The following is a 24,930-nucleotide window of genomic DNA, read 5'->3' on the forward strand; positions in this document are numbered from 1 at the left end:
TCCTATCGGTTGCGGGAGCATCACCTAGGAGTTCAGACTCAGTATCTGTGACTTTCCAAAAGTACAGGTGTTTGGCCACTTTATTTCACCCACCTTAATCTAACCCTCTGTAATAACCTTAGTTGTTAAGGATTAGACAAAAAAAATGATGGCTGTGAAACAGCCGTCGCAGAGTAATCGCAGGCAGGACCCAAGTAACAGGAAAAACTGAAGAGGCCCAACCTTGGGCCTCCTCCGCCCTCCGGCCATTTAACCTAGGCAGGCGGGCGGCACCTTCCCCTCCTCCAGGCACGCCGTCCGACCAGACCAGCCGTGAGAGATCGATACACTTCGTGCAAGCGTCTGACAAGTTGGACAAGACAACCACCGTATTCGGACCAAAAGGAAGGAGTCGTCACTAGCCCCGCAACGACTCCGTCTGGTGCAAACGCGAGGAAGATCAGCTTGCGCTACTCCAGTGGGCGGACTGGCTCCCTGTACGCGGATGGGAGAACTGCGCAAGCGTCGCGTTAAGAAAACGAATCTCGAGAGGACTCGTGCTGGCGCTTTGGAAGGTTCGTCAAAGAAGACTCGGAGCTAGTGCCTGCGCTCTGAAAATGCAGATAGCACCTCGCCAACACTCCGTGCAGCGTTGAGTAGAAGAAACGCCCTGCGCATGTAGTGATTTAATTTCAGAATTTTGTTTTGCGCCTGCGTTAAGCTAGGCTGTTGTGCGCCTGCGCAGCTCTTGGTTTCGCGTGGGTTAAACTGTAGTGCTCGTTCCGCGTCTTTTATTTCTTCCTGGATAGTTGTGTCCGGTAGTTAGTTCAAGGCCTGGTGGATACGCTTGAGCATGGGGTTCAGAATGGCCCTTCAGAAATGAAGCCCCAGAGGAGGCTCCGGGAAGGGAAGGGGTGTGAGGTCTCCGGGGGGAGGGTAGCTGCGCCCTAGCGCGGCGCCGGGAAGGAGCACTGGGGGCCAACGCTCTGGACGCCTGAAGGACAGACCTTTCCGACTCGGTAAGAGTTAATTAGCATCGGTACCGCGTTATGCAGTCAGTATCAGGATGCAAAATAATGGTAAGTCATCCTGCTTATGGGTAACTGGGAGAGAGAAAGGGGTAGGGGCCACACCAACAAAGTGTTACAAAGCAGAAGGCGGTCGTCCACCCAGCCCTAGCTGAACCAGATACTAAACACGACAATTGCAATGGAGAAATACTGGTCATTTTATTGATCAGGAGTGGCATTCAGGAAAATGGGAAGTTACTGCTCAAAAGCAGGAGCGTGGTGGCGTGTAGGTTACAGATTAAATCAGGAGAAGTCAAAACACACTGGGTTAGGAGTTCCGGTAGTGCTGGGTCTTGATTGGTGGGAGGTGAGGCGAGGATAATGACTGAATCTTCGTGTATTGAGGATGTCTCAGGTCTTTTCCCTCTGTTCAGTCTGATGGGGAAGTAGCCAGGGAGTCATTCCATCTTATGGCTCAGGATCTGAAACATAGGTCAAGATGTTATCTTTATCCTGCCAGAGGTCCAGACCAGTGACCATTAGTCAAGTTCAGGCTACTGTCTTTTGCTGCATGGTGTGTGTGTGTATGTGTGTGTATGGCTGATGTGAGATTCCTGATTATCTAGGGGAAAGGCTAGGTAACTGGAGGGAATAGAGAGAGAGCTATGATTTCTAGAGCTAGGACTTAAAACTAAATTTATTCAAAGTATAAGCACCCTCGGTTTCAGAAGGTACCTTTTGCTGGTGAATTAAGCTTTCTGGAAGGTTTCACAGAGCTTTCTAGGAAGCTCTTGTTTTTTGCAGTCCCTGTGAGATACTGCCATAATAAAATTGAAGAAATCACCATTTGGGCAGCCTATTCCCAGAAAGCCAGGTAGAAGGGATAAATCGTGGATGTGGAGGGGAAGGTAGTCTCCTGGCCAGCTGCTCCAGGAGTGACTGTTCCAGGTCAGCCTGAGGTTTCTATTGGGCTCTCAGGGCTATTTCATAAGGTTGACCAGACATCCTCTGGGAATCGTATAAGATTCTCCGAGAAGCCATTTCACCCAACCAGTGTACACACTACTCTGGGAAGTGCCTTAGATTTTTAAAGATAATGTACGAGAATTCTGGGATGACTGGTGGTTTCCCAGAAGGTTTATCTTACAACCCACAGGAACCCATTTGGGCTGTTTACTAACAGCTAGTCAAGGGCAGGCTTACATTGCACACCCTGGATGGTGACCAATAAGAAGTTCTTTATAAAGTCCACAGTTAAAGGCAAGACAAAGGCACTCGGAGGTTAGCTCCGACAATCGTCATCTGTCCCCCTTCCCAGATTGTCATTTCATACCCCAACAAACAGACCTTTCTGTAAGAAGCCAAGACACAGACCACTGGGAAAAGCTATTTTATGTAACTTGTACCTGACCTTCCCCTGAAAGTTGGCATGGGGCCAATAAATGTAGCATTCTTGAAGGCTATAATCAGATTGAACATAGGACTCAATTTGCCTGGAATAATCCCAGTTTTTGACTTGTCCAGTCATTAAATATATATAAATAATCATAATTTTGAGCAGCAGAACCTATTCACATGTTAATACTTATACCTAAGGACTAGACTGCCACCCATATATAATGCCCAGGCTAATGCCACCAAAGGCACCAACTGTGATGTTTTTCCCTTCCAAATAGGTTTTATGTATTTCTAGGTTTCTTCCTAAGAGCTTAAGATCTCATTTTTTTAAGAGTTATTTTGTGTTTATTTTATTTTTTTAATTACTTTATTGTTGTTCAATTACAGTTGTCTGCATTTTCTCCCCACCATTTCCCCCACACACACCCCAGCCAAACCCACCTCCCTCCCTTGCTTCCACCTTTCCCCTTGGTTTTGCCCCCGTGTCCTTAATAGTAGTTCCTGAAAACCCTTCCCCCCATTGTCTCCTCCCCCTCTCCTCTGGCTATTGTTAGATTGTTCTTAATTTCAATGTCTCTGGTTATATTTTGTTTGCTTTTTCTTTTGTTGATTAGGTTCTAGTTAAAGGTGAGATCATATGGTATTTGTCTCTCGCCTCCTGGTGTATTTCACTTAGCATAATGCTCTCTAGTTCCATCCATGCTGTCGCAAAGCACGGCTCCTTTCTGTAAGAAGCCAAGACACAGACCACTGGGAAAAGCTATTTTATGTAACTTGTTACATAAAGAAAGAAGGAGTTCCTTCTTTCTTTCTGCTGCGTAGTATCCCATTGTGTAAATGTACCATAGCTTTTGGATCCACTCATTTGCTGATGAGCACTTAGGTTGCTTCCAGCACTTGGCTATTGTAAATTGTGCTGCTATGAACATTGGGGTGCATAGGTTCTTTTGGACTGGTGTTTCAGGGCTCTTAAGGTATAATCACAGCAGTAGAATTGCTGGGTCAAAAGGCATTTTTAGTTTTCTGAGGAAATTCCATACTGTTTTCCACAGTAGCTGCACCAGTCTGCATTCCCACCAACAGTACACTAGGGTTCCCTTTTCTCCACATCCTCTCCAACATTTGTTTGTTGATTTGTTTATGATGGCCATTCTGACTGATGTGAGGTAGTATCTCATTGTGGTTTTAATTTGCATCTCTCTGATGGCTAGTGATGCTGAGCATCTTTTCATATGTCCCTGGGCCCTTTGTATGTCCTCCTTGGAGAAGTGTCTATTCGGGTCTTTTGCCCATTTTTTAATTGGGTTTTTTGTCTTCCTGGAGTGGAGTCATGTCAGTTCTTTATATATTTTGGAGATCAAACCCTTGTCCAAGGTATCATTGGCAAATATGTTTTCCCACACAGTTGGTTCTCTTTCCACTTTAATGCTGTTTTCTTTAGCCATGCAGAAGCTTTATAATTTGGTGAGGTCCCATTTGTTTATTCTTTCCTTTATGTCCCTTGCTTTAGGGGACGTACCAGTGAAGATGTTGCTGTATGGAATGTCTGAGATTTTCCTGCCAATGTTCTCCTCTAGGACTTTAATGGTGTCACGGCTTATATTTAAGTCTTTTATCCACCTTGAATTTATTTGTGTATGGTGTAAGTTGGTGATCGAGTTTCATTATTTTGCATGTAACTATTCAGTTCTCCCAACACCATTTGTTGAAGAGGCTATTTTTACTCCATCTTATGTTACTGCACCCTTTGTTGAATATTAATCGACCATAGAGGCTTGGGTTTATTTCTGAGCTCTCCGTTCTGTTCCATTGGTCTCTGTGCCTGTTTTTCTGCCAGTACCAGGCTGTTTTGATTACAGTGGCCTTGTAGTACAGTTTGATATCAGGTATTGTGATCCCTCCTACTTTGTTCTTCTTTCTCAGAATTGCAGCTGCTATTTAGGTCGTTTATGGTTCCATACAAATTTTTGAAGTGTTTGTTTCATGTCTGTGAAATATGCCATTGGTACTTTAATAGGTATTGCATTGAATCTGTATATTGCTTTGGGTAGTATGGACATTTTGATGATGTTAATTCTTCCAATCCATGAACATGATACATGTTTCCATTTGTTTGTGTCTTCCTTGATTTCTTTCTTCAGTGTTGTGTAGTTTTCTGCATACAGGTCTTTTACCTCCTTGGTTAGCTTTATTCCTAGGTACTTTATTTTTCTTGTTGCTATATCAAATGGGATTTTTTTTCCCTGATTTCTGTTTCTAATATTTCATTATTGGTGTACCAACATGCCTTTGATTTCTGAATATTGACTTTGTATCCTGCTGTTTTGTCAAATTCATTTACTAGGTGGAGTAGTTTTTTGGTAGAGTCTACAGGATTTTCTATGTACACTAGGATCTCATTTTTTTAATAGCCTTAACTGAGTACCTACTGTGAGCCAGACTGCTTGGGGGCTCCAGGGATATGTGGAGAAATGTTCTCACCCTGGAAGAGCTCACGGGCTAGTACTGGGGAGAGAAACGTGTACCGTAAGCAGGCACTTGTGGCACATTGTGGCAACTGCTATAAAAGGAGCTCAGGGGCTTTTAGAACACAAAACGCTGTCAGAGAGTTTAGCAGGCTTCACACAGGGGATCACGGAAGGGCAGCCGAAACATGGGACAGGCGTTTGCCACAGAGGAGGGATGTGGGAAGTATTCCAGACAAGGACTGTACATGTTCCTCTACGAACAAATACTTACCTTGTGCCCACTGCATGCCTACTGTTGTGCCAGTCCCCGAAGGCAGTGGCGACCCCAGACAGGTGGGGCCCTGCCTTCATAGCAGAGAAGACCACTGCTAAAGAATCATCACAAGTGAGACCTGTGTTACAAAGGACAGCTGTAGGAACCTATAGGGGACCGAGTCTGTCCATAATCTCCCTCTCTCTATATATATATTTTTTAAATTTCAGTACACATTTTGGCCACTGGATGTCATCAGAGGTCTAGGGTTTTTTTAACCCCAGTTTTATGCTATCAAAATAAAATTGCATAGATTCAATTGTCCATCATGGTGTTTCGCTATAACTTTTATTTCTTACACCACCAGCCCTCAGACTAAGCTGGCAAGTGCACCTGATGGCCGAAGACAGCACCCGAGACGCCCGGCCGGGAACGGGGCCTCTCCAGGAGGCCCTCAGGGCACTGCTGCCCCGCACTAAAGAAGAACTGAAGTTGGACCTCAGTGACAGTGTGCATAGGAGTGTGCTCATTCTGTTGCAGCAAGCCACCAACCTCTTCTATGAGGGCAGAAGGAGCGAGTGTCTGCAGACTAGCGAGGCACTCCTTGACTACTCCTGGGAGAAACTCAATACTGGGGTGTGGCGGGACGTGGGCAAAGACTGGCGTCGGGTTTATTCCTTCAGCTGCCTTCTGAAAACCATGTGTCTTTGTGAAACACCTGGGGACACTGCCAGCGTGGCTACAGCCCTGAAGGTCTGTGACATGGGCCTGCTGATGGGGGCAGCCATCCTTGGGGACATCCTCAGTAAAGCCGCTGCCGTCCTTCAGTCACACCTGCTGTCTGGAAAAAGGCCTGCCCAAGGCCCAACCCAGGAGCAGCCTGGCACAAAGGTATCTTGGTGGGATTGTCAGTGACCACACCCAATGTCATCCAGCAGCCCTGTTTTTCTAGAAGTAACAAGTCATCTCTTTCCTGAAGTGAGTGCTCAGCATGCTGACCTCTCTGGCTGAAAATAGTGTCCCCATTGATTTGGAAGTGGAACAGCTCCATCTGTTTTCTCAGTTTTTTCCTCCCATTTCTGCAGAAGCAGTACCCGTTCAGGGGAGAGGAAGGGTGGCAGCGTTGTTGTTCCTGAGAGAGGCAGCTCAGAGGGATGGTAGAGGCGGTGACCTTTCCTGGACAGCTGGTTGCACTATCACCCACATTTCCGGCAGCTCTGCCTCCGCACTGCTGCGTTCGGGTGAGGCGCCACAACCAGCTCTCTCCTGTGCATGCGATTGATCAGTCCTGCCCTTACATCCTTGCACATGTTCCTACCGGAATTTAAGTGCACGTGGCAAAGCACACCCTCAGTCACTGAGCATGGTTTGCTGAGAAGGCTTCGAACCCCACAAGGAGGAAACAGATAAAGAGGTGTGAGAAAATGTTCAACCTCATCTTTGGTTTTTAAAAAAATGCAAAAACAGGCAGTCATTTATAGCTATGAAATCATCAAGTGAGATTTTGCACAATACCCAGTGTTACCCAGGGTCCCATGAAGCTAAGGACATGGTGCGTTGATTGACCTAACAGAGGGCAGGGCAGATATGGAGATCAGGGGACAAATACCTGTTCCCTTTCCTATGCTAAGTCTGTCCCAGGGGCATAGGGAGCAGGCTTTGTGCCCAGGGTGGTACTCAAGGTGGGTGGTGTCGGACAGTGGACATAGCTACCGGGCTGAGAGCTCAGGCTCTGGAGCCAGCCTGCCTGGGCTCAAGTTCCCACACTGCCGTCCACTGCCTGTGAGTCAGTGCAGTAGCCCCTCCACGTCCACTCTGTTTTCTTGCTTGTGAGAGGGGGTTTGCTCAGCAGCTTTATTGAGCACCAGCAGTGGCCCAAATGTGCCAGCTGCTAGGTGATGGTACAGAAGGGCCCAGACCCTATCCTTCACTTACCGTCTAGTGGGGCTGTAAAAGGCTGGGGGAAGCAGCTTCATGGAAGGTGGTCAGGGAGGGCTTCTTCAATAAGGGATACGTGAGCATAAGAGATAGAGGGTGTGACAGAGAAGGGAAAGACAGGTATGCGACCTAGCACATCGCCTGCAGGTAAGGATGTTAGCTGCCAGTGCTGCAGATGTCGAGGACTGGTTTGGGGTCCAGCACTGGGGGCAGAGGGTCCTGACACATACATGCCAGGGGGTCAGTACTGTACTTGAGAGCTTGTCTCCCAGTAGTTTCACAGACAAGGAAACTGAAGCTCAGACACAGTAACTTACTCAGGTCAGTCAGTTGAGAATGGTTAAGTAAATTGTGGTGCCACCAGTCTTGAGTCATTGCAAGGACGGGTGGTAACAGAGAAACTGCTACAGTTAAATTATTGGATGGGAGAGGTAGAGTCGTTTATTCATCATGAGTATTACTGCCCATGGGCCGGGGATGTGTCTATGAGAAGGTGGGAAAGGAACTTGGGAATGAGAAGGAATACTGTATGTCCGGTGGTGGAGTGCGGGATACTAAGTTTTCCTCAACTGCAGTATTTCTGTGAAAGTAACATACTGCTTTTATAATTGAACAAACATTTGAAATGATCTGGTAAAGAAAAAAATATCTTGCTCTGAAGAGAAGTAAACAGTAGTAGTAGCGCAGTCAGTAATAATGATAATAAATGTTAAGTATCTTTGTAATTAAAGACATCTAAGCTTTTCTACCATTAATACAAATTCCTAGAATGTCTCAAGTGTTGCCTTTCCTTTGTGGTTACCATTTTGCTTTGTTCTGATTTTAAACAGAAAGCCAGGAATGGCCACGCTTCGATTCCAGATATAAGGTCAGAAGAAGCAGTTCCCCGGCTTCACTGTCCATCCCTCCAGTATTTCAGGGAACATCATTTGGTTCCACAGAGGCCTGTGATTTTAGAAGGCGTGGCCGACCACTGGCCATGCATGAAGAAGTGGAGGTGGGTGGCTGCTGAAAGCCAGAGGTTCTCCCTCCCGTTTTAGCATCCCCAAAGACTCCTTGTACTCTCCCCCCACCACTCCCCAACTAAACACAACCCCTGGACACATCACTACCAATCCCTGGGGTGGGTGGCCAAGGAAAAAGAACTGGCAGCCAGTGCTCTGGATCTACACCAGATCTAAGACTCTTACCTCCTTCCACTTGCTCGCCCTAAGCCATTTTTAATGAGGGCTTCAGGGACAGGCCAGTATTAAGTCTATTATGCAGTTTTATAAGATCTTAGGAATTCTGTGTACTCTCTCAGGGGCCCTGACGCTTCAGAGCAGAAAAAACCCCAAGAGATGGCCACGTGCCCTTCTTTAGGGGGCCCGTGGGCTCTTGTGTTTGCTTTCTCCTCACACCTGCTTCTAGTTAGTTCCACCTCAGACTCAGGAGAGACAGGTCAGATCAGGCAGCTGGTGAGTGGCCATGATGCAGTAGCTGTGCATAATTTTGGAAAGGAGTGGTGATCTCCAAGGAAGCCTGTCTTACAGTGGTAGCCTTGTGGGGGGAGTGGCTTCCACTAAAACTGAGGAGGAATTCTGACTGCAGGCGCCATCATCCCAGCAAATGTGCAATATGTGTTTTACTGTGTATCAGGTGTGTTACATGTCTTACTAAATACCAGGTGCCAAGGTTAGGCACTTGCCACGTTTTCTCTGTCTTTATCCTCCCTGGTTCCTATGGGACAGGCCCTCACCAATACCATTTTGCAGTGGCCAACAAATGCTCAGAGAGGTTAAGAAACTTGCTGGAGATCCCTCAGACTATAACAGGCAGGGTCCGGAGTCAGTGCCGGGCCTTCAGAGTTGAGAACCCAGGCACTTCGGCAACCCCTGCACTGTCAGCCACCTACTCAGCACAGTGACAGGGCCGGCAAAGAGAGAAGGCCCTTGGCAAGCGGGAGAATAGGGCCTCCAGCCAGAACTGTAGCAGAAGAGATGTACTGGGTCTGTCTACCAAGCTGCCCAGCACCAGGTGGGCTAGGAACCTCACCTCCCGGTGCCTGAGTTGCCTCATCAGTAAGGTGGGGGATAACGTAGTCTCCACTTCGTGAGACTTTGTGATGAAGAAAGAGACCACATAGAGCATGGGTAGCAGAGTGCCCAGCAAGCACTAGCAATACTGATGAAATGATGATGCACATTTTTCTAATAGTTTGGAGTATATCCAGGAGATTGCTGGCTGCCGCACAGTCCCGGTGGAAGTTGGCTCCAGGTACACAGATGAGGATTGGTCCCAGAGACTCATGACGGTCAGTGAGTTCATCAGCAGGTACATCCTGAATGAGGTATGTCATTGTGATTCCTTTCTCCTTAGAGTTACAACGGGCGAACACATTACATTTGGGCAAATAACCTCCATGGATCACACTGGAAGGTTTTGGAGTAGTCAGTCTTTAAGAGTCTTCTTGGTCAGTAGGCTGGCCAGTGCCAGGAAGGCAGGCTGCTGGGCAGACAGGTAGGCGGACGTGGTGTGAGGGACTCATTTCAGAAACTTTTTTGTTGTTGTACATTTCAGTGCTCTTGAATATATTCTGAGATTATGCAACTGTCACTACTATGTAATTCCAGAACATTTTCATCACCCCAAAAGAAACCTTAAACTAAGTACTACTCACACCTCACTGCCTTCCCCAGGCAACTACTGAGCTTCTTACTGTCTCTATGGATTGGCCATTTCTGGGCGTTTGATATAAATGGAATCACCTAATCTGTGGCCTCCTGTGTCTGGCTTCTGTCACTGAGTATCATGTTTTCAAGTTCGTACGTGTTGTGGCGTTTATCAGTATTGTACTTTACCCCCGTTACGGCTGAGTAATATTCCATTTTATGGGTAGACCTCATTTTGTTCATCCATTGATCTGTTTAAGGCCATTTGAGTTGTGTGCTCTTTTGCCTGGTATGAACGATACTACTGTGAACATTCTGTACAAGTTTTTGTGTGGACAAATGTTTGTTTCTTTTAGGTATATACTAAGTGATTTTGCTGGTAACTTCATGTGGTAGCTCTGTGTTTAACCTTTTGAGGAACTCCCAAACTGTTTTCCAAAGCAGCTATATCATTTTTATCATTTCAGATTCTCAACAGTGAGGGCCTGGGGTGGTTTCCTCTCCTGACACTGGGTGGCAGAGAATGTAGATTGTCTGCCTGCAGTACCTGAACCATCCCTACTGGCTGGGAACAAAGGGAGCCTGGAAGTGGGTGCACAGACCCTCTAGGGGAAGGTTACCCATGCAGCATCTGTGGTGGGCAGGGTCTTTCATGAGGTGTGGAAGTTAGCATCCGTGCTTTGCAGTTCTTCCACACACTCACGACGGCCTGCCGCCTGCACCTCGACTCTGTAAAGCTCTGACCAGATTTGGTCATGGATCCGCTGCAGTAAATGGGTCCAGGTCAGTGACCATGGGAGCTAACAGTTTCTTCTGTCAGCCTTCTTAACATTGTGACCGAACCCCTGAGGGACCACCCCATTACCCTTCCTGACCCCATCTCTTGCACTCCTGAAGTTCCAGGCCCCTGCACAGGTACTCGGTGCAGTTCCCTGAGCTGTGGGTTCCTCCATCAGTGCTCTCAGGTGTCTTTCTCTGTTTCTCCTGCACTCCTCCCTCCCCCACCTCTGCTCAATTTGCTGTCACCTGGGACCTGGAAATGGGAGCCGTGGACTAGAGATGCCCCATGTTGCCATGTCCCTTCTGCTCGTAAACATAAACCCAGCTCAGAGATCCCTGCTGTCTCACTCTGCTGGGATGGGAAGAAGCCTGAGGCATTTTGTGGAGCAGGTGGGATGGGCACTTTGGAGTCAGGCCGGACAGCACTGGATCCTGCACTGGCCCTTGCTTGCTCTGTGTCCTTGGCTGGTTACTTAACCTCTCAGATCTTCAGTGTCCTAACTTCTGGTTAGTTAGGGTTGGTTGGGGTTAATTAGTCAGGAGTTACTGATGCTTCATAGGGTCATTGTGAGAATAACACACAAAGCTAATAAGCACAGGGTACCTAGCTGTCAGCTACTGTCAGCAGTTAATGTCCTCTGACCAGGATGTCTGGGAGGGCAGAGGCCATGTCAGATCTGGCTCTGCACAGTCCTTAGCACAGGCTCTGGCATTCTGTAAACTCTTAACATTTGTTGGAAAGAAGAGGGAATGAAGGAGAGAGATAGAAAGATAGATTTTTGAGGCATCTTGGAGGAGCCTTATTTAACTTCAACACTGCATCAGCCTCAGAGCAGTTAGACCCAAACCAGCCCCACCCAGAGAGTTGGAGGCCGGCGTCGGGCACCCCTCCTCCCAGGCCCACTGGTCCTTGCAGAGGCCCTCGGGCTCCTCCCGACTCAGGGTCCAGCCCTCAGCACCATGGAGCCCTGTGTGGAAAGCACAGACCTTCTTACCTACCAGAGTGGCAGGAGTTTTCACCAAATGATAATCTCCAAAGATTAATTGCCAGAAAGAGTGTAAATAATCTAACATTGGGGAAAGTAACCTGGCAGAAGCTATGAAAATTTAAAATGCACATACTCCTTGACCCAGATGTTCTGCTTTTGGACACACATAAATAAGAGGACCAGATTAGACTGTTTATTGAAACGCTGGCAGAGCAACCCCACTGCCCACCAGTAGGGGGAGAGGTGCGTTGATAACCATGTATGTATCTGTCCGTAAAATGTGCGTCCAATCGGAAGAATGACTCTGACACACATGTGGCGACTTGGAGATGTTTTTGCTGTATCATTAAATGAAAAAAGCAGATTTCAGAGTCATGTATAGTATGATTCCATGTTTATTTTTAAAATGTATTATACGTGTACAGCCCCTTCATTTTTTCCCAAGATGATGTTAAATAGTTTATTGATGATATATGATACTGGACAATACCCAAGCTTTATTCCCATCTATCATTTCATCTGGCACCATAACTCAATTAGATATATTGCTTAGGACGTGCCAACAGTCATTACTTACCAAGCAAACCCCATGACTCTGCTCGGGTGCCCCTTTTAATGGTGAGCCCCAGGTCACAGCACAGGAACTGTTCGTTACACTGCACCAGGGCTTCTGGAAACAGTGGCTTGTTGGCCCAGGTGGACTGTAAACAAGTTTCCGGTGGAACCTAGCATCACCCTGAAGGAATTCCAACTTCACACTGTTGGGGTGATTTACCAAGGCGGCTTCAGAGTAGGCTGACTTTACACAGCACATTTTTAAAAAGTATTATGTATTCTTTTGAAAAGTAAAAAGATAATGTATTCAGAGTCATGATCAGACTATTACATTTAACAATCAATAGCATGGGTGCAAAAAGAAAAAGAGAACTACATTAAAAACCCTTTGTTGGAATGCTTTACACTTTCCACAGCACAGAAACTAAAATAATGTGCTATACAATTAGTCACAAATACAGTCCTCAAGTTTTTTGCCCACTCACATGAGTCTTGTCTAAAACACGTCTCTTCTGTGGCAGCGAGGCCCTGCCACCCCTGTGCTTGGCTCCGACCACCAATCTGCCGTCACCTGGAGCCGCCCTGTCACTTCTCGGCTCCTCTCCTGCTGAGCTTGTTTCCTGGCAGCGATTAAAACCCGTGCCACTGACACAGCTGCTGCTGGAACCGCCACAGCCACCTGGGTTTCGTGGTTTGGTAGAGTATTGGCCTCCGCCACCACGGGGGCCAGAGCATCTGCCTCCAAAGTTTCCTCCTTTCATGGGTCCACAATTTGCTGATTGGTTTTGTGATCTCCAGAATCATGGTACCTTCCGCCACCTCCCAGATTGCTTCCATCATTACCAAGTTCATGATAGCCACCCCCACTGCCACCACACCCACCACCACGGCTACCACCAAAGCCACCTCGACCGTCCATGACCAAAGTTGTCATTCCCACCAGAACCACCTTCACGACCACCTCTGAGGCTGCCAGCACCAGTTCGACCTCCTTGGCTGGATGAAGCACTAGGGGCTTTCCTTCCCTCACAGCTGTGGCCGTTCACAGTACGGTATTTCTCAACGACAGTCTTGTCTACAGAGTCATGGTCATCAAAGGTTACGAAAGTGAAGCCTCCCTTTTTGCAGCTGCCTCGGTCATTCGTGATTTCAGTCACTTCACTTTTCCCACACAGTTCAAAACAATCTCTTAGGTGCTGTTCTTCAGTGTCTTCTTTAATATCACCGACAAAAATTTTCACAGTGAAGTGGGCGCCCGGTCTTTGAGAATCTTCTCTTGAGACAGCCCTCCCCGGTTCCTCAGCTCTCCCAGCCACCTTGTGTCCCCCAGTGCGTCCCCCACGGCGTCCCCCCACTGCGTCCCCTCCTCCACGGGGGCAACATGACAAACCCAGAGCCCCTGCAGCGCTCGATGTTTGGATCTCATCGCCGCACAGTTCGTGAGCACCCCTGTTGCTCACCACGGCTCCTCAGACTCTCGTCTGTTGTTTCAAAGCTCAAACCTCCGATAAAGAGCTTCTGCAGCTGTTCTAGTTTCTTTGGGAGACTGACTTAGGCATGACAACCACGGGAGGGGAGATTTTTTCTAAATTGATTTTCAGAGAAGTAGAAGTATTGATTTGTTGTTTCACTTATTTATGCATCCATCGGTTGCTTCTTGTATGTACCCCAACTGCATATATAACCCTCAGCCTTGGCATATTGGGACAATGCTCTAATCAACTGAGCTCCACGGCCAGGGCAGGAGGGGTGACCTTAATGATGCTTACTTAGCGGCATCCACTGGCAGAAAGAAGTGATCTAACGCGTGAATCTGCCCCTTCAGCCCTGGATCACAGGGTGACAGACTCCAGGCACCCTCTGTGGCAGAGGCAGCACCAGATCTTGAGTCTCCCCAGTCGGCAGTCTTGCTCATCAGAGAGTTGATCACATTAGCTGCTGGGTGGGAGAGGAGGGCCCTCCGGGTGGCTGTCCAGGCCTGGGGCAGTAGCGTGTGGGTGCTGAGAGCCAGCTAGCCCCTGGAAGGTGTCCATCACCACTAACGGGCTTTCTGTGTCTGGTTTTTCTCCCATGAATTAGCCAAAGGACGTCGGGTACCTGGCCCAGCACCAGCTCTTTGACCAGGTAAGTCTGAGACCACACACCTCTGGCCTTCTCTCTCTTGGCTCCCCTCCTCCTTCCTGGGCTCTGACCCCAAAGGGCAGCAAAGGGAGAGCAGCCTTGTTTGCCGCCCACTGGTGCTGCTCCCTGTGGTGAGCAGGGTGGCACTCTGTGCATCGCCCGGCTCCCTCCTCACCAGCCAGCAGCAGGAGAGCAGGGAAGGCCACCAGGCCTGAGAGCTGGGCCTGCTGAGCCTGGGGCCCCAGGACTGAGGGTGGGGGTGGGCCCACAAGCACCAGAGTGACCTCTGGGGTGTGAGTCAGAAGTCCAGCTGTGGTCAGAACAGGCAGGCAAGGGTGACAGACTCTGACCTGACCCAGAAGAAGTGAGTTCGCTGCCTTCCTTGTAACAGAGCTCTGGGGAAATCCTGGCGCTGCCCTGACCACATCTGCCCTGAGCACATGTCTCCCAGCAGGGCCGTCTCCCCACCCCTGGGTGTGCATGCTCCTGGCAGGGGCCAGATTCCATTCTCTGGGTACCCAGCCCTGGTGGGCCAGATTAAAGGTCCTCAGGACACACTTGTTGAAGAATAAGAGCAAGGGGCTTGGGCGAGAGGACACTCCCAGTGAGCGCCACCCCACACCCTAGAGGAGCCCCAGAGGGCCGAATGGGATAGACCCGTGCGCAGCGGGGTGTTGACCAGCCTAAGGGGATTTGTCCAGAATCACAGCAAGGAGAAGGCAAAGATGGGAGCTGGGACCAAGCTGGGGAGGATGTTAAATGCCAGGCCAAGAACTTGGATTTATCTGGGATTTATCCCAGTGTGATGGGGAGAGGAGCTTAGTGAGGTTTCTAGTAGGAGGATTCCCAGTAAGGTGGTGTTTGCAGAAGAATCCAGTGGGACAGATGGGGAACTTGTGAGGGACAGTGACTGGGGACAAGCAGAGAGACAAAGCACAAATTGCAGAAGTACCGCTCTAGCTCTTTCTCTGTCACAAATCAGCCCCCATGAACAGACATCAGAGTGTGGCCCAGCCAGCACTGGCATCGCTGGAGCTTTCAACGAAGCAGGCTCCACCCCAGGGCCTGGTGACTGGGCCCAAGGTGACCGGGGCTCTGTACCGCCAAACGCAGAGCTCACAAAGCAGTCTTGGGAGCTCAGGGACCGCCTGGCTGTGGGAAGTGAGAAAACCAGGGTGCGGGGCTCTGTAAAGAATGCTCCTAGCTGTGCTAAAGACAGGAGAAATGTGGGTGGTGAGTGGTTTTTCCTTCTCATTTCTGCAGTCTCCAACTTATCTGTGACTAGACATTCATCATGAGGAAAAAACAGACTATTTTTAAATGCAAACAAAACAAGAACAAAGTGTGGCAGGAATCAGATTGTGCTCCCATGTTTTCAGAGCTGTCTAGTTAGGACACTGGAGCAGTCAGAGGAATCCTCGTCCTGGGGAAATAATTGAGCAGTTTGGCTCTCTCTCCAGTCCCTTTCCCCAGTCCTCACTCAGCTCTTCACTCAGTATTCGGGGTGTAGCTGGAGCAGGGCCATGGGGCATGGCAGGAGTGGGCTTCGTAGGCCCCTGTGCACCCAGCGCTGGGCTCTGCCCTGGGGTACAGGGCTGAAGAACGCAGAGTCACTCCCTGACCAGTGGGCCTGAAAACCAACACATTAGATGGTGATGAATGATTCAAGGAAGATAAGAGGTGGCCTTACAGAAGGCAGCTGGGCAGGAGAGAGGGCTCTTTGGACCAGGTAGTCCAAACATGCCTCAAGGCATGGAAAATGCCTCAAGAAGGTCACATTTGAGCAGTGACTCAGAAGAAGAGCAGTGGCCAGTCATGTGTGAAGGTAAGAAGGGACGAGCTGGCTAGGAGGGCAACAGGAGTGAACTTTCACCTTCAGGGGGGCACAAAAGTTCCGCATTGCTGGAGCCCAGTACGTGAGGGGCCAGGAGTAGCAGATGGAGTCCCAAGAAGTAGGTGGGTGAGGAAGGTGGTTTTCTGAATGAGATTGGAAACCGGAGGGTGATGTTTCCAGCATCTCTGGCCACTTTCTGGAGGTGAACTTAGTGTGGGCAGGTGTGGTGGCAGGGGGACCGTGAGGAAGCAGCTGCAATGGTCCAGAGATAGCTGATGCCATGGAGATGGAAAGGCTGGCACTGGACGTTGGTGGGTGGGCAGAAGTCAAGGGAAAGTAAGCAATCAAAGAAGAAGCCTAGATTTGGGAGTCAACCAACTCGTTAGATGAAGCCGAGGAGTCCAGGAGAGGCTGCTGGTGTGGTCTCAGCCAGGCCAGAGACACTCAGACTCGGGGTCAGCAGCAGTGCCCAGGGAGGGCAGCTCTTGGCAGGAAGTGAGGCCAGGCAGAGCCAGTCCAAGCATGAGTTAGGCCCACTTGCCAGATCTGCCGTGTCCACTGCTGAGGCCGGGGTTGCCCTCACTGACTGTCCTGGCCAGGGTTGGAGCGGGCGGGTAATCCTAGGCTCAGATGGGGCTGTGCCAGCAGCTTCCAGGAGGGGTGGGCACGTGGGGCTGGCTGGGCTTCAGTATCTTCCTTTACCAGGCCTCCCACATTAGGACTTAGAGGTTCTGCCTCCTGAACTCTGTTGCTAAGAAGAAAAGGAGGATTCTAATTGGTCAGCCTTTGCTGTGTGATTCCCAGAGATCAGCCTTTTCCCTGACCTCAGCCACACTGGGCACAGCCTCCCAGGGGCACTTGGAAGCCACCAGTAAATTTGGCTCCCTGCCCTGGAAGACCCATCAATCCATGTGACCAGAACAAGCAAGCCATTTTAGAAGGCAAAGTTTGTGATTATCTTGAAGATGTTTTGCCTATTACAGAGCCACCAGAGTCTTTACCTGGGGTCCCCAGAGGTGTTTTCATCTCTGCTGTTGAGGGCGCCTTAGGGGAAAGTCTGAGCAACCGGGCACGGAATGTCATGGGGCCGCGGGGCAGAAGGTGTGGGCAGGCCTCCGCGCTGCTTTCCGGGCCTTCCCTGCCCACTCGCAGCTCAGTGGCTCCCACTGAAAACCTCTTGCCCAAAACTCTCTACTGACTTTCCTCTCAGAGACCCCATGTTTTACAATATTTTGGCTTCTACACGAGTCCTACATCAATTTTTGGTCACATGTGGGAGCCTTTCTTCTCTTGGGGTCTCTGAAACCTTGGCCATTGTTCTGCTTGCATCCACCAGTCCCTGGGAAAGCCCAGTGATCGGGAACCGATCAGCCAGGCAGCACCCTGCAGGGCCAGGTGCGGTGCAACGCCCTGGCAGGAGGTTCCCAGAGGTCTTTCCGGATCTTGCACAGAGCTTGAAGACCCAGGGGCCTTCTACTCTAAGCAGTGGACACAGCATTTCTGTATTTCTACACAGGCTTGAGATAGACCTCAAGTACAGAATGGCAGCATCTGTCAAGACTGCGTGCAGGAGAACATTCCAGCCATTTTTGTTGTTTGATTGTTTTTTAATTTTTATTTAGTTAGTTAGTTTTGAGAGAGAGACATTGATTTGTTGTTCCACTTGTTTATGTATTCATTGGTTGATTCTTGTATGTGCCCTGACCAGGGATCAAACCAGCAACCTTGGCATGTTGGGACAGCTCTCTACCCAACTGAGCTACCTGGCCAGGGCTTGATCAGTACTTTCTTAACTAGCATCCTGAACTCACAGTAGCTGCTACTGGAGGAATAGCCAGTCTCCATGTCGGTATCCCTTCGTCCCAGTGGGTGCTTAGTCTGAAAATACTTGAGTAGAGTAGCAGAGGCAGTTGCCCCCTACAACCCTGTTTTCATGCCTCTGAAGCTTGAAAAATGCCACTGGATTCAGAGAGTGTCCAAACAGGAGGGGTCCAGACACCCTAAGGTGGGGGCCGGAGGCTGGCTCTGGCAGGTGCAGCACCGAGTTGCCCTCTGAAGGTCAGGTCAGGAAGTGGGTTTGTTCTGGGTGGGTTGTGTCTTCTCTGAGCTACTGGCTGGTTCTTTCCAACTGAGGCCAAGAGCACCGCAGCCCTGCCCTACCCTGAACCTCCAACACTGCCTGCTGTGCTAACAAATGGCCCTGAGGTTTTGAGAAATTAAATAGAAACTTAAATCTGGTCCCTAAAAGAATCACAGCTGTTAAAGCCATAAAGGTAAATAAATCAGATTGTGAGCATAAAATGGTCAGTGAACTTGAAAGGAAAACGTCCAAGAGGTGGCCTCCCCCTCACTGCACTGGGCACACACCTGGGCTGGCCTGCCTGTCTCATCAGATGGTCTCTGTGTCTGGCCTGTTCCCGCTGGCTTTTGAAACATCTGTACCCACCGCAGCTTTTCAAAGGAGGAAGTCAAGAATCCACTCTTCGATTTTAGGCGTCCTCTTGGTTCATCCTCCCCCTGAGACAAAGATGTCAGATCACCTCGGCCCAAAACTGGGTGAGGGGGTGGGTAGGGTCTAGGGTAAAAAAGCACTAGAGCGGAAACAATGCTTGCAGTCCCAAAGTACACCTTTTCAGACACGTGGACACCAGAAAAGATGTCACACGTTGACACTGCCCAGGGCTGGCAGCCGACAGCGCCTGCTCTCTCGTGCAGCCTCCCCCATTCTGTGAGCTGGAACATCAGCCTCCTTGAGGGGCTCCAGCCCTCCACAGCGAGGAGGGCTGCGCAAGACCACTTCCATCTGGGGTGGAGAAGTGCGAACACTTCTGAAGACTTGTGCACACTCCCACATTGTATCCGCACGGCTTCACCCCCGATGCACCGCGGCCCTGCAGGAGAGTGCCCCTCCCACCGGTCCTCCCACCCCTCCCACCCCTGGGCATCACCGCTGTTTCAGCCTCTGCTAATTTGAATCCAGGAAAGGACGGCATTTCATTTGCACTCCTTTGCTAATGGGACTGAACCCTTACCTTGTATCGAATTCATTTTTATGTATTATCTCATTTTTGTCCTGCGTATTGGGATCCTTATTATTTTGTATGAACTATGTGCATTAATCCTTATTTACAGGAGTTAGTTTAAGTAGGTTTCTTAGTCTCTTGGACTGTATAATTAATTTACTTAACACGTGCCAGTTGTCATTGCTTTACCATTAGTAAATTTGGAAACTCCAGAGATTTGATAGTCAATCCCATTTTTTTGTTTGTTCCTTAATTTGATTTTTGATTTTGTAAAATAATTAACTCTAGAAAATTACCAGCTGGTTTATCATTTTGTTTGTTTTATTTTTCTTTTTTAATTAATCTTGGAGAGAGAGAAATATCGATTTGTTGTTCCACTTATTCATTGGTTGCTTTTTGTATGTACCCTGACCGGGGATCAAACCCGCAACCTTGGTATTTTGAGATGATGCTCTAACCAACTAAGCTGCCTGGCCAGGGCTCAACTGGTTTATCTTTAAGTACAAATACAAAGTACTTGTATCAGTTTTATTAAAAAGGAAACAAAGTGCATATGACATGGAAACAAGTCTGAAAATAAGATAACTTTTCTCTAGTATTATATATTTATTTTTAAATTGATTTTTAAGTTCCTGTTTAGCAACATGCGGATACAGTGTTGCTGCACAAGAGGACATTGCACATTTGGCCCTTCTGTCAGGTAGTCCTTTAACTTCTGGGCTGGTGGGCCCCACAGGCCCGGTCTCACCCTTCCCCGCCTGCTCTGCCGCCCACAGATCCCGGAGCTGAAGCAGGACATTGGCGTCCCTGACTACTGCTGCCTGGGCGACGGGGAGGAAGAAGAGATCACCGTCAATGCCTGGTTTGGGCCCCCGGGCACTGTCTCCCCACTTCATCAGGACCCCCAGCAAAACTTCCTGGTGCAGGTGGGAGTCACTGCAGAGCACGGACCTTCTCCCCATCCTGGCCCAGCCCCGCACCCCCACCACATTGCCCACCTTTACACACCAGAGAGAACCACTGGTGGCCATGGGCACAAATGAAAACAAGTGCTGCTGGACCTGGTGGGAGTGGGGGGGCATTGGGGGAGCTGCTTCCAGATGTGCTTCCTGGATGACCCAGCTCATCCTCTGGACCCCAGACCTCACCCCCACTGGGCAGGGCCAGCGCCACCTCCCACCTTGGGATGGGAGGGAGCCGAGTGTCCTCATGGCTGCCTCTGCCCCCCTCTCTCCCCCTGCCTGCTCTCCATCTGAACCAGGATGGCTTGTCCCTGCCAGAATCCTCTCTGCAAATGAGGAACAGATCCTTGGCCCCTCGATGGTTTTCCTGAGACCCAGAAGAGAGGCAGAGGGAGCAGCGCCTTGTAAAGCCACCTCAGTGTTTTCCTAAGCAGAGAGTTGAACAAATGAACATGTGCTGCCAGGCAGGTGGACCACGCCACAGAGCAGAGGCAGGCTGCGTGGTGGGGACCCCCGAGTCTCCACCTGTCAGCTGTGTAAACTTGGGCAGCTCACTTCCCCTCACTGGGCCCCAGTGTCTTCATCTGTAAGGTGGGGTGACAAACCACTTCCTTGTTGTGAGGATTACAGTTGATACACATAAGGCACTTAAACAGTGGATGTCACAGTCGAGGGATTAATTGTTGGCTGTAGTAACAAACTTGGTGATATATGATGTGTCTGGAGGAAAAACACCTTGGGACTGTAAGCATGTGTGCGGTGGGGTTGGGGCTGGCTGGGCACAGGGAACAGCGTGTGGGAAGGCTCAGAGAGGCAAGGAGGATGTGGGCTCAGGGACCTGCAGTCGGTATAGAGGCAGCAGTGGGGGTGCGGTCACCAGCCAGCTGGCCGACAGGGTCACTCTCTTCCCAGGTGCTCGGGAGGAAATACATCCGGCTGTATTCCCCACAAGAGTCAGAAGCTTTATACCCTCATGATTCGCACCTTCTTCATAACACAAGCCAGGTGGGACCCAGTGTGGCATTGCAGCCTCTCCCCCACCCCACTCCATTCCTGGAATCCAGGCAGATGGCTTCTCTTGCTTTTTTCAGGTTGACGTGGAGAATCCTGACTTGGAGAAGTTCCCTGGGTTTGCTGAGGCCCCATTCCTGTCCTGTGTCCTGTCTCCTGGAGAAATCCTGTTCATCCCTGTTAAATACTGGCATTATGTCCGAGCCCTGGACTTGAGTTTCTCAGTCAGCTTCTGGTGGTCCTAGCCAGGACGAGGGGCCTGCTCTGTGCCCACATGGCGTTGGGTCCTGGAATCTGGAGACAAGTTGCCTGAGCCTGTGTCCTGAAGAAGCCTTCACCGGGGGCCAGGCTGTGGCACTGGCCGGCACAGCGGAGTGCCCGGGCCAGCTGTGTGCATCGGAGGCAGGCAGGGGAGGCCCCGAGGGGCATTCCAGGCCACACTGTGAGTGGTGGGCATGGCGAGGCCCGAAGGGTGTGGGAAACAGGCAGGCGGCCTGTGCTCTGACATTGGCTGCCTGGGTTTAAAGCCAGCGCCGTTGCTTCGCTGCCGCGTGACTTTGGGCAGGTGTGTCCGTGTGAAACGGCAGCACTGCCCCTCATCACAGAGGGTTTGAAAGGGGAGCATGCGCAGAGCCCCTGCTGCTCCCCAGCCCCGCGACTGAAGAGAGGCAAGCATATCCCAACCGCTGACACCAAAAACGTCCCAGGCTCCTACTTACTGGGAGACTCACTGATTAGTGACATTTATGCAGCCTGTGTGGATTTGACAACATTTGTCACGCCAGGGCGTGAGGTAAACAGTAATCTGTTCCAAAGCAGTCAAAAGAAATTTTAAAAGCTTGTTGTAAACCTTTAAAAAAGTACAATTTTACTAATACTCAAATATAGGCAGTTAAAGCTACCAACTAAATTATAGCACCATTTTTAAAATATATTTTATTGATTATGCCAATACAGTTGTCCTATTTCCCCCTTTCATTCCCCTCCACCCTTTCCACCCCCTCCCTCACCATTCCCCCCTTTAGTTTATGTCCATGTGTCACAAGTTCTTTAGATTCTATATTTCCCATACTATTCTTGCCCTCCCCCTATCTATTTTCTACCTACCATCTATGCTACTTATTCTCTGTACCTTCTCCCCCCTTCTCCTCCTCCCACTCCCCTGTTGCTAACCCTCCATGTGATCTTCATTTCTATGATTATGCTCCTGATCTAGCTGTCCTCTTAGTTTGCTTTTGTTTTAGGTGTGGTTGTTAATTGTGAGTTTGCTGTCCTTTCACTGTTCATCTTTTTTTAACTTCTCAGGTAAGTCCCTTTAACATTTCATATAATAAGGGCTTGGTGATGGTGAACTCCTTGAATTTGGTCTTATCTGAGAAGTACTTTATTTGCCCTTCCATTCTAAATGAAAGCTTTGCTGGATAGAGCAATCTTGGATGTAGGTCTTTGGATTTCATGACTTGGAATACCTCTTTCCAGCCCCTTCTTGCCTGTAAGGTCTCTTTTGAGAAATCAGCTGACAGTCTGATGGGGACTCCTTTGTAGGTGACTGTCCCCTTAGCTCTTGCTGCTTCTAGGATTCTCTCCTTCATTTGAATCTTGGCTAATGTAATGATGATGTGCCTTGGTGTGTTCCTCCTTGGGTCCAACTTCTTTGGGACTCTCTGAGCTTCCTGGACTTCCTGGAAGTCTATTTCCTTTACCAGATTGGGGAAGTTCTCCTTTATTATTTGTTCAAATAAGTTTTCCACTGGTGGCTGTTCCTCTTCCCCTTCTGGTACCCCTATAATTTGGATGTTGGAGCGTTTAAAGATGTCCTGGAGGTTCCTAAGCCTCTCCTCATTTTTTTGAATTCTTGTTTCTTCATATTTTTCTGTTTGGTCATTTTTTTTCTTCCTTCTGGTCCACTCCCTTGATTTGAGTCCCAGTTTCCTTCCCATCACTATTGGTTTCCTGTGCATTTCCCTTAATTTCAATTAGTTTAGCCTTCATTTGTTCCTTTAATTTGTGACTAAAATCAACCAATTCTGTGAGCATCCTGATCACCAGTGTTTTGAACTGTGCATCTGAAAGATTAGCTATCTCTTGGTCACTTAGATTTATTGGCTCTAGGGCTTTGAGCTGTTCTTGAGCCATAATGTTTTGGTCTGTCCGCACCTGTTACATATAAGGGGCAGAGCCTTAGGTGTTCACCAGGGCAGGGCAACCCAGTTCGCTGGGTTGTGACACTGTATGTGGGGGCGGGGTCAGAGAGGGGCAAGGGCATTCTGTCCCCTCTGCTGCTTCTTACGAGCAAAGTGGGCCCTTCTGGTGCTGGTTCCCAGATGTGTGGACCTGTGCACCCTCCAGGACCCTGTGGGTCTCTCCAACAAACTCTTTGTGAGCCTGGGAGCTTCTTCCGGCACCTCGACCTCAAAAGCCTTTCCAATTGGTGCTTTCAGACTCTAATTCCCATTGCTCGGGCCCTAGCCTGAGCAGTCTGTCTCACTGCTCGCTCCTTTGCCTGGCTTATCTGTGCGCAAATGTGTGACCGTAGTCACCCAGCCACTGCTTGCGCTCTTTCCTGTCCGACCCCACTCCACCACTGGCTCCACCCCTCTTACCGGTCTGGCTGAATGGTTCGTTGTTGTTGGATTTCCATACAGTTCAGTTTTCTGTGTTTTGGCTGATTTTTGGTACTAAAACTTTGTTGTCTTTAAACTTGGTTGTGTGAGAAGGCACAGTGTTTCCACCTACACCTCCATCTTGGCTGGAAGCCTATAGCACCGTTTTTAAAACTCAGACGCAGCGCTGAGGGGGTAAGATGTCCTGCTGGCAGTTTAGCTCAACAGAACCTCAGCAGAAATGCACAGGGTGGGTTGCTGATCCGCTAACGGATGCCCACCCTAAGGACACACCAGAGCTGGTCAAACACACACACGTGACCATCACAGCTTCACTTGTAATAGCAGGTGTTAAGGGAAAAGCTCCATTGTCTTCATCACACAAAATCCTCTTGGAATACTGCTGACACCTGGTCACCAGATGTGTGGGGTCCACAGCAAGCAATTCTGCAATGTCAGCTAGGTGTCAAATGATTTACTTCAATTCTGACACTGTCCACCTGGAGAGTGTTACATCCCACAGGTTAAGGGCTCAGTCCCACAAGACCTCTGGGCCAGACAGCCTTTGAGGCACCGAGAACAAGAGTAGGACATCTGGGGGAAGCAGGGAGAATCCAACACATTGGCAGTAATCATGGTGCTGGAGGCTGGTGGGAGCCATGTGAGATGGTCACATGGAGGACAAAAAATTGGAGCAGGGACATCAAGGCCAGAGGTGGGTCTGGAAGGATGCACAGGAGGTGGAGTGTGGGCCCAGAGGTGGAGGGCAGCTCAATGCATTTGGGGACTGCAGGAAGACAGGGATATAGGACAAAATTAAAGGGGTAGCAAGAGTCTAGGCTGTGTAGACTGACTGCCAGGCGGGCTAGGGCCCACTTGGTTGTGACAAACCCAGCTCAGGGTAATTTACGCAGAAATGCAGCGAAGCAGATGCATTGGCTCCGTAATGTACAGGAATGCTACGGGAGGAAGCTCAGGCCTCCCCTGCCAGGCTTCTCTCCCTCCCTGCCAGCACCTCCTGGTTTGGCTCAGGCTTCACTCTCCATCTTGCAGGTAGGCCTTCTCCGGAGAACATGACCCCAGCTGGTCAAGTCCATATCCTTCCATGCCAGGACCCCTGGGTAAATTCTGACCCCCCACAGCTACCCTGGGTAACTAGGAGAAGGATGTGTGAAAGAGTGATGATGGTAGAAGCTGAAACTAGCTGCTAATGTAACCAGGCCATGGCATTTGAATTTTAGCACAAAGATCTTGGAATCAGAGCAGGCTTGGAATACACACAAAGCTGCTGGTGGTGGGGAGGCTGTGGAACTACAGTGAGTGAGCACAGGTGGGCAGTGTGCATGGAGGACCAG

The 24,930-nt window shown here is 49.4% G+C and overlaps 1 protein-coding gene across 6 annotated transcripts; it reads left to right on the top strand.

Moving 5' to 3' along the window:
- Positions 1–335: 335 nt before the first annotated feature.
- KDM8 (lysine demethylase 8) lies at positions 336–24,930 on the top strand. 6 transcript variants are annotated; one of them, XM_053671642.1, is made up of 8 exons: positions 341–554; positions 5,476–5,999; positions 7,877–8,043; positions 9,243–9,375; positions 14,101–14,145; positions 19,776–19,925; positions 20,874–20,966; positions 21,053–24,924. In XM_053671642.1, exons 1-8 carry the CDS (start codon positions 485–487, stop codon positions 21,215–21,217), a joined length of 1,347 nt encoding a protein of 448 aa, XP_053527617.1. In that variant the 5' UTR covers positions 341–484; the 3' UTR covers positions 21,218–24,924. The 6 variants fall into 6 exon arrangements, with proteins under 6 accessions (XP_053527619.1, XP_053527618.1, XP_053527617.1 ...); XM_053671646.1 differs by lacking the exon at positions 341–554 and adding an exon at positions 566–657 and having other exon boundaries at positions 21,053–24,923; XM_053671645.1 differs by lacking the exon at positions 341–554 and adding an exon at positions 726–998 and having other exon boundaries at positions 21,053–24,923.

The sequence above is a fragment of the Artibeus jamaicensis genome, unplaced genomic scaffold (genome assembly GCF_021234435.1).
Source record: "Artibeus jamaicensis isolate MK-2021 breed Jamaican fruit bat unplaced genomic scaffold, CSHL_Jam_final contig_700, whole genome shotgun sequence".
In the NCBI taxonomy this organism is placed as follows: domain Eukaryota; kingdom Metazoa; phylum Chordata; class Mammalia; order Chiroptera; family Phyllostomidae; genus Artibeus; species Artibeus jamaicensis.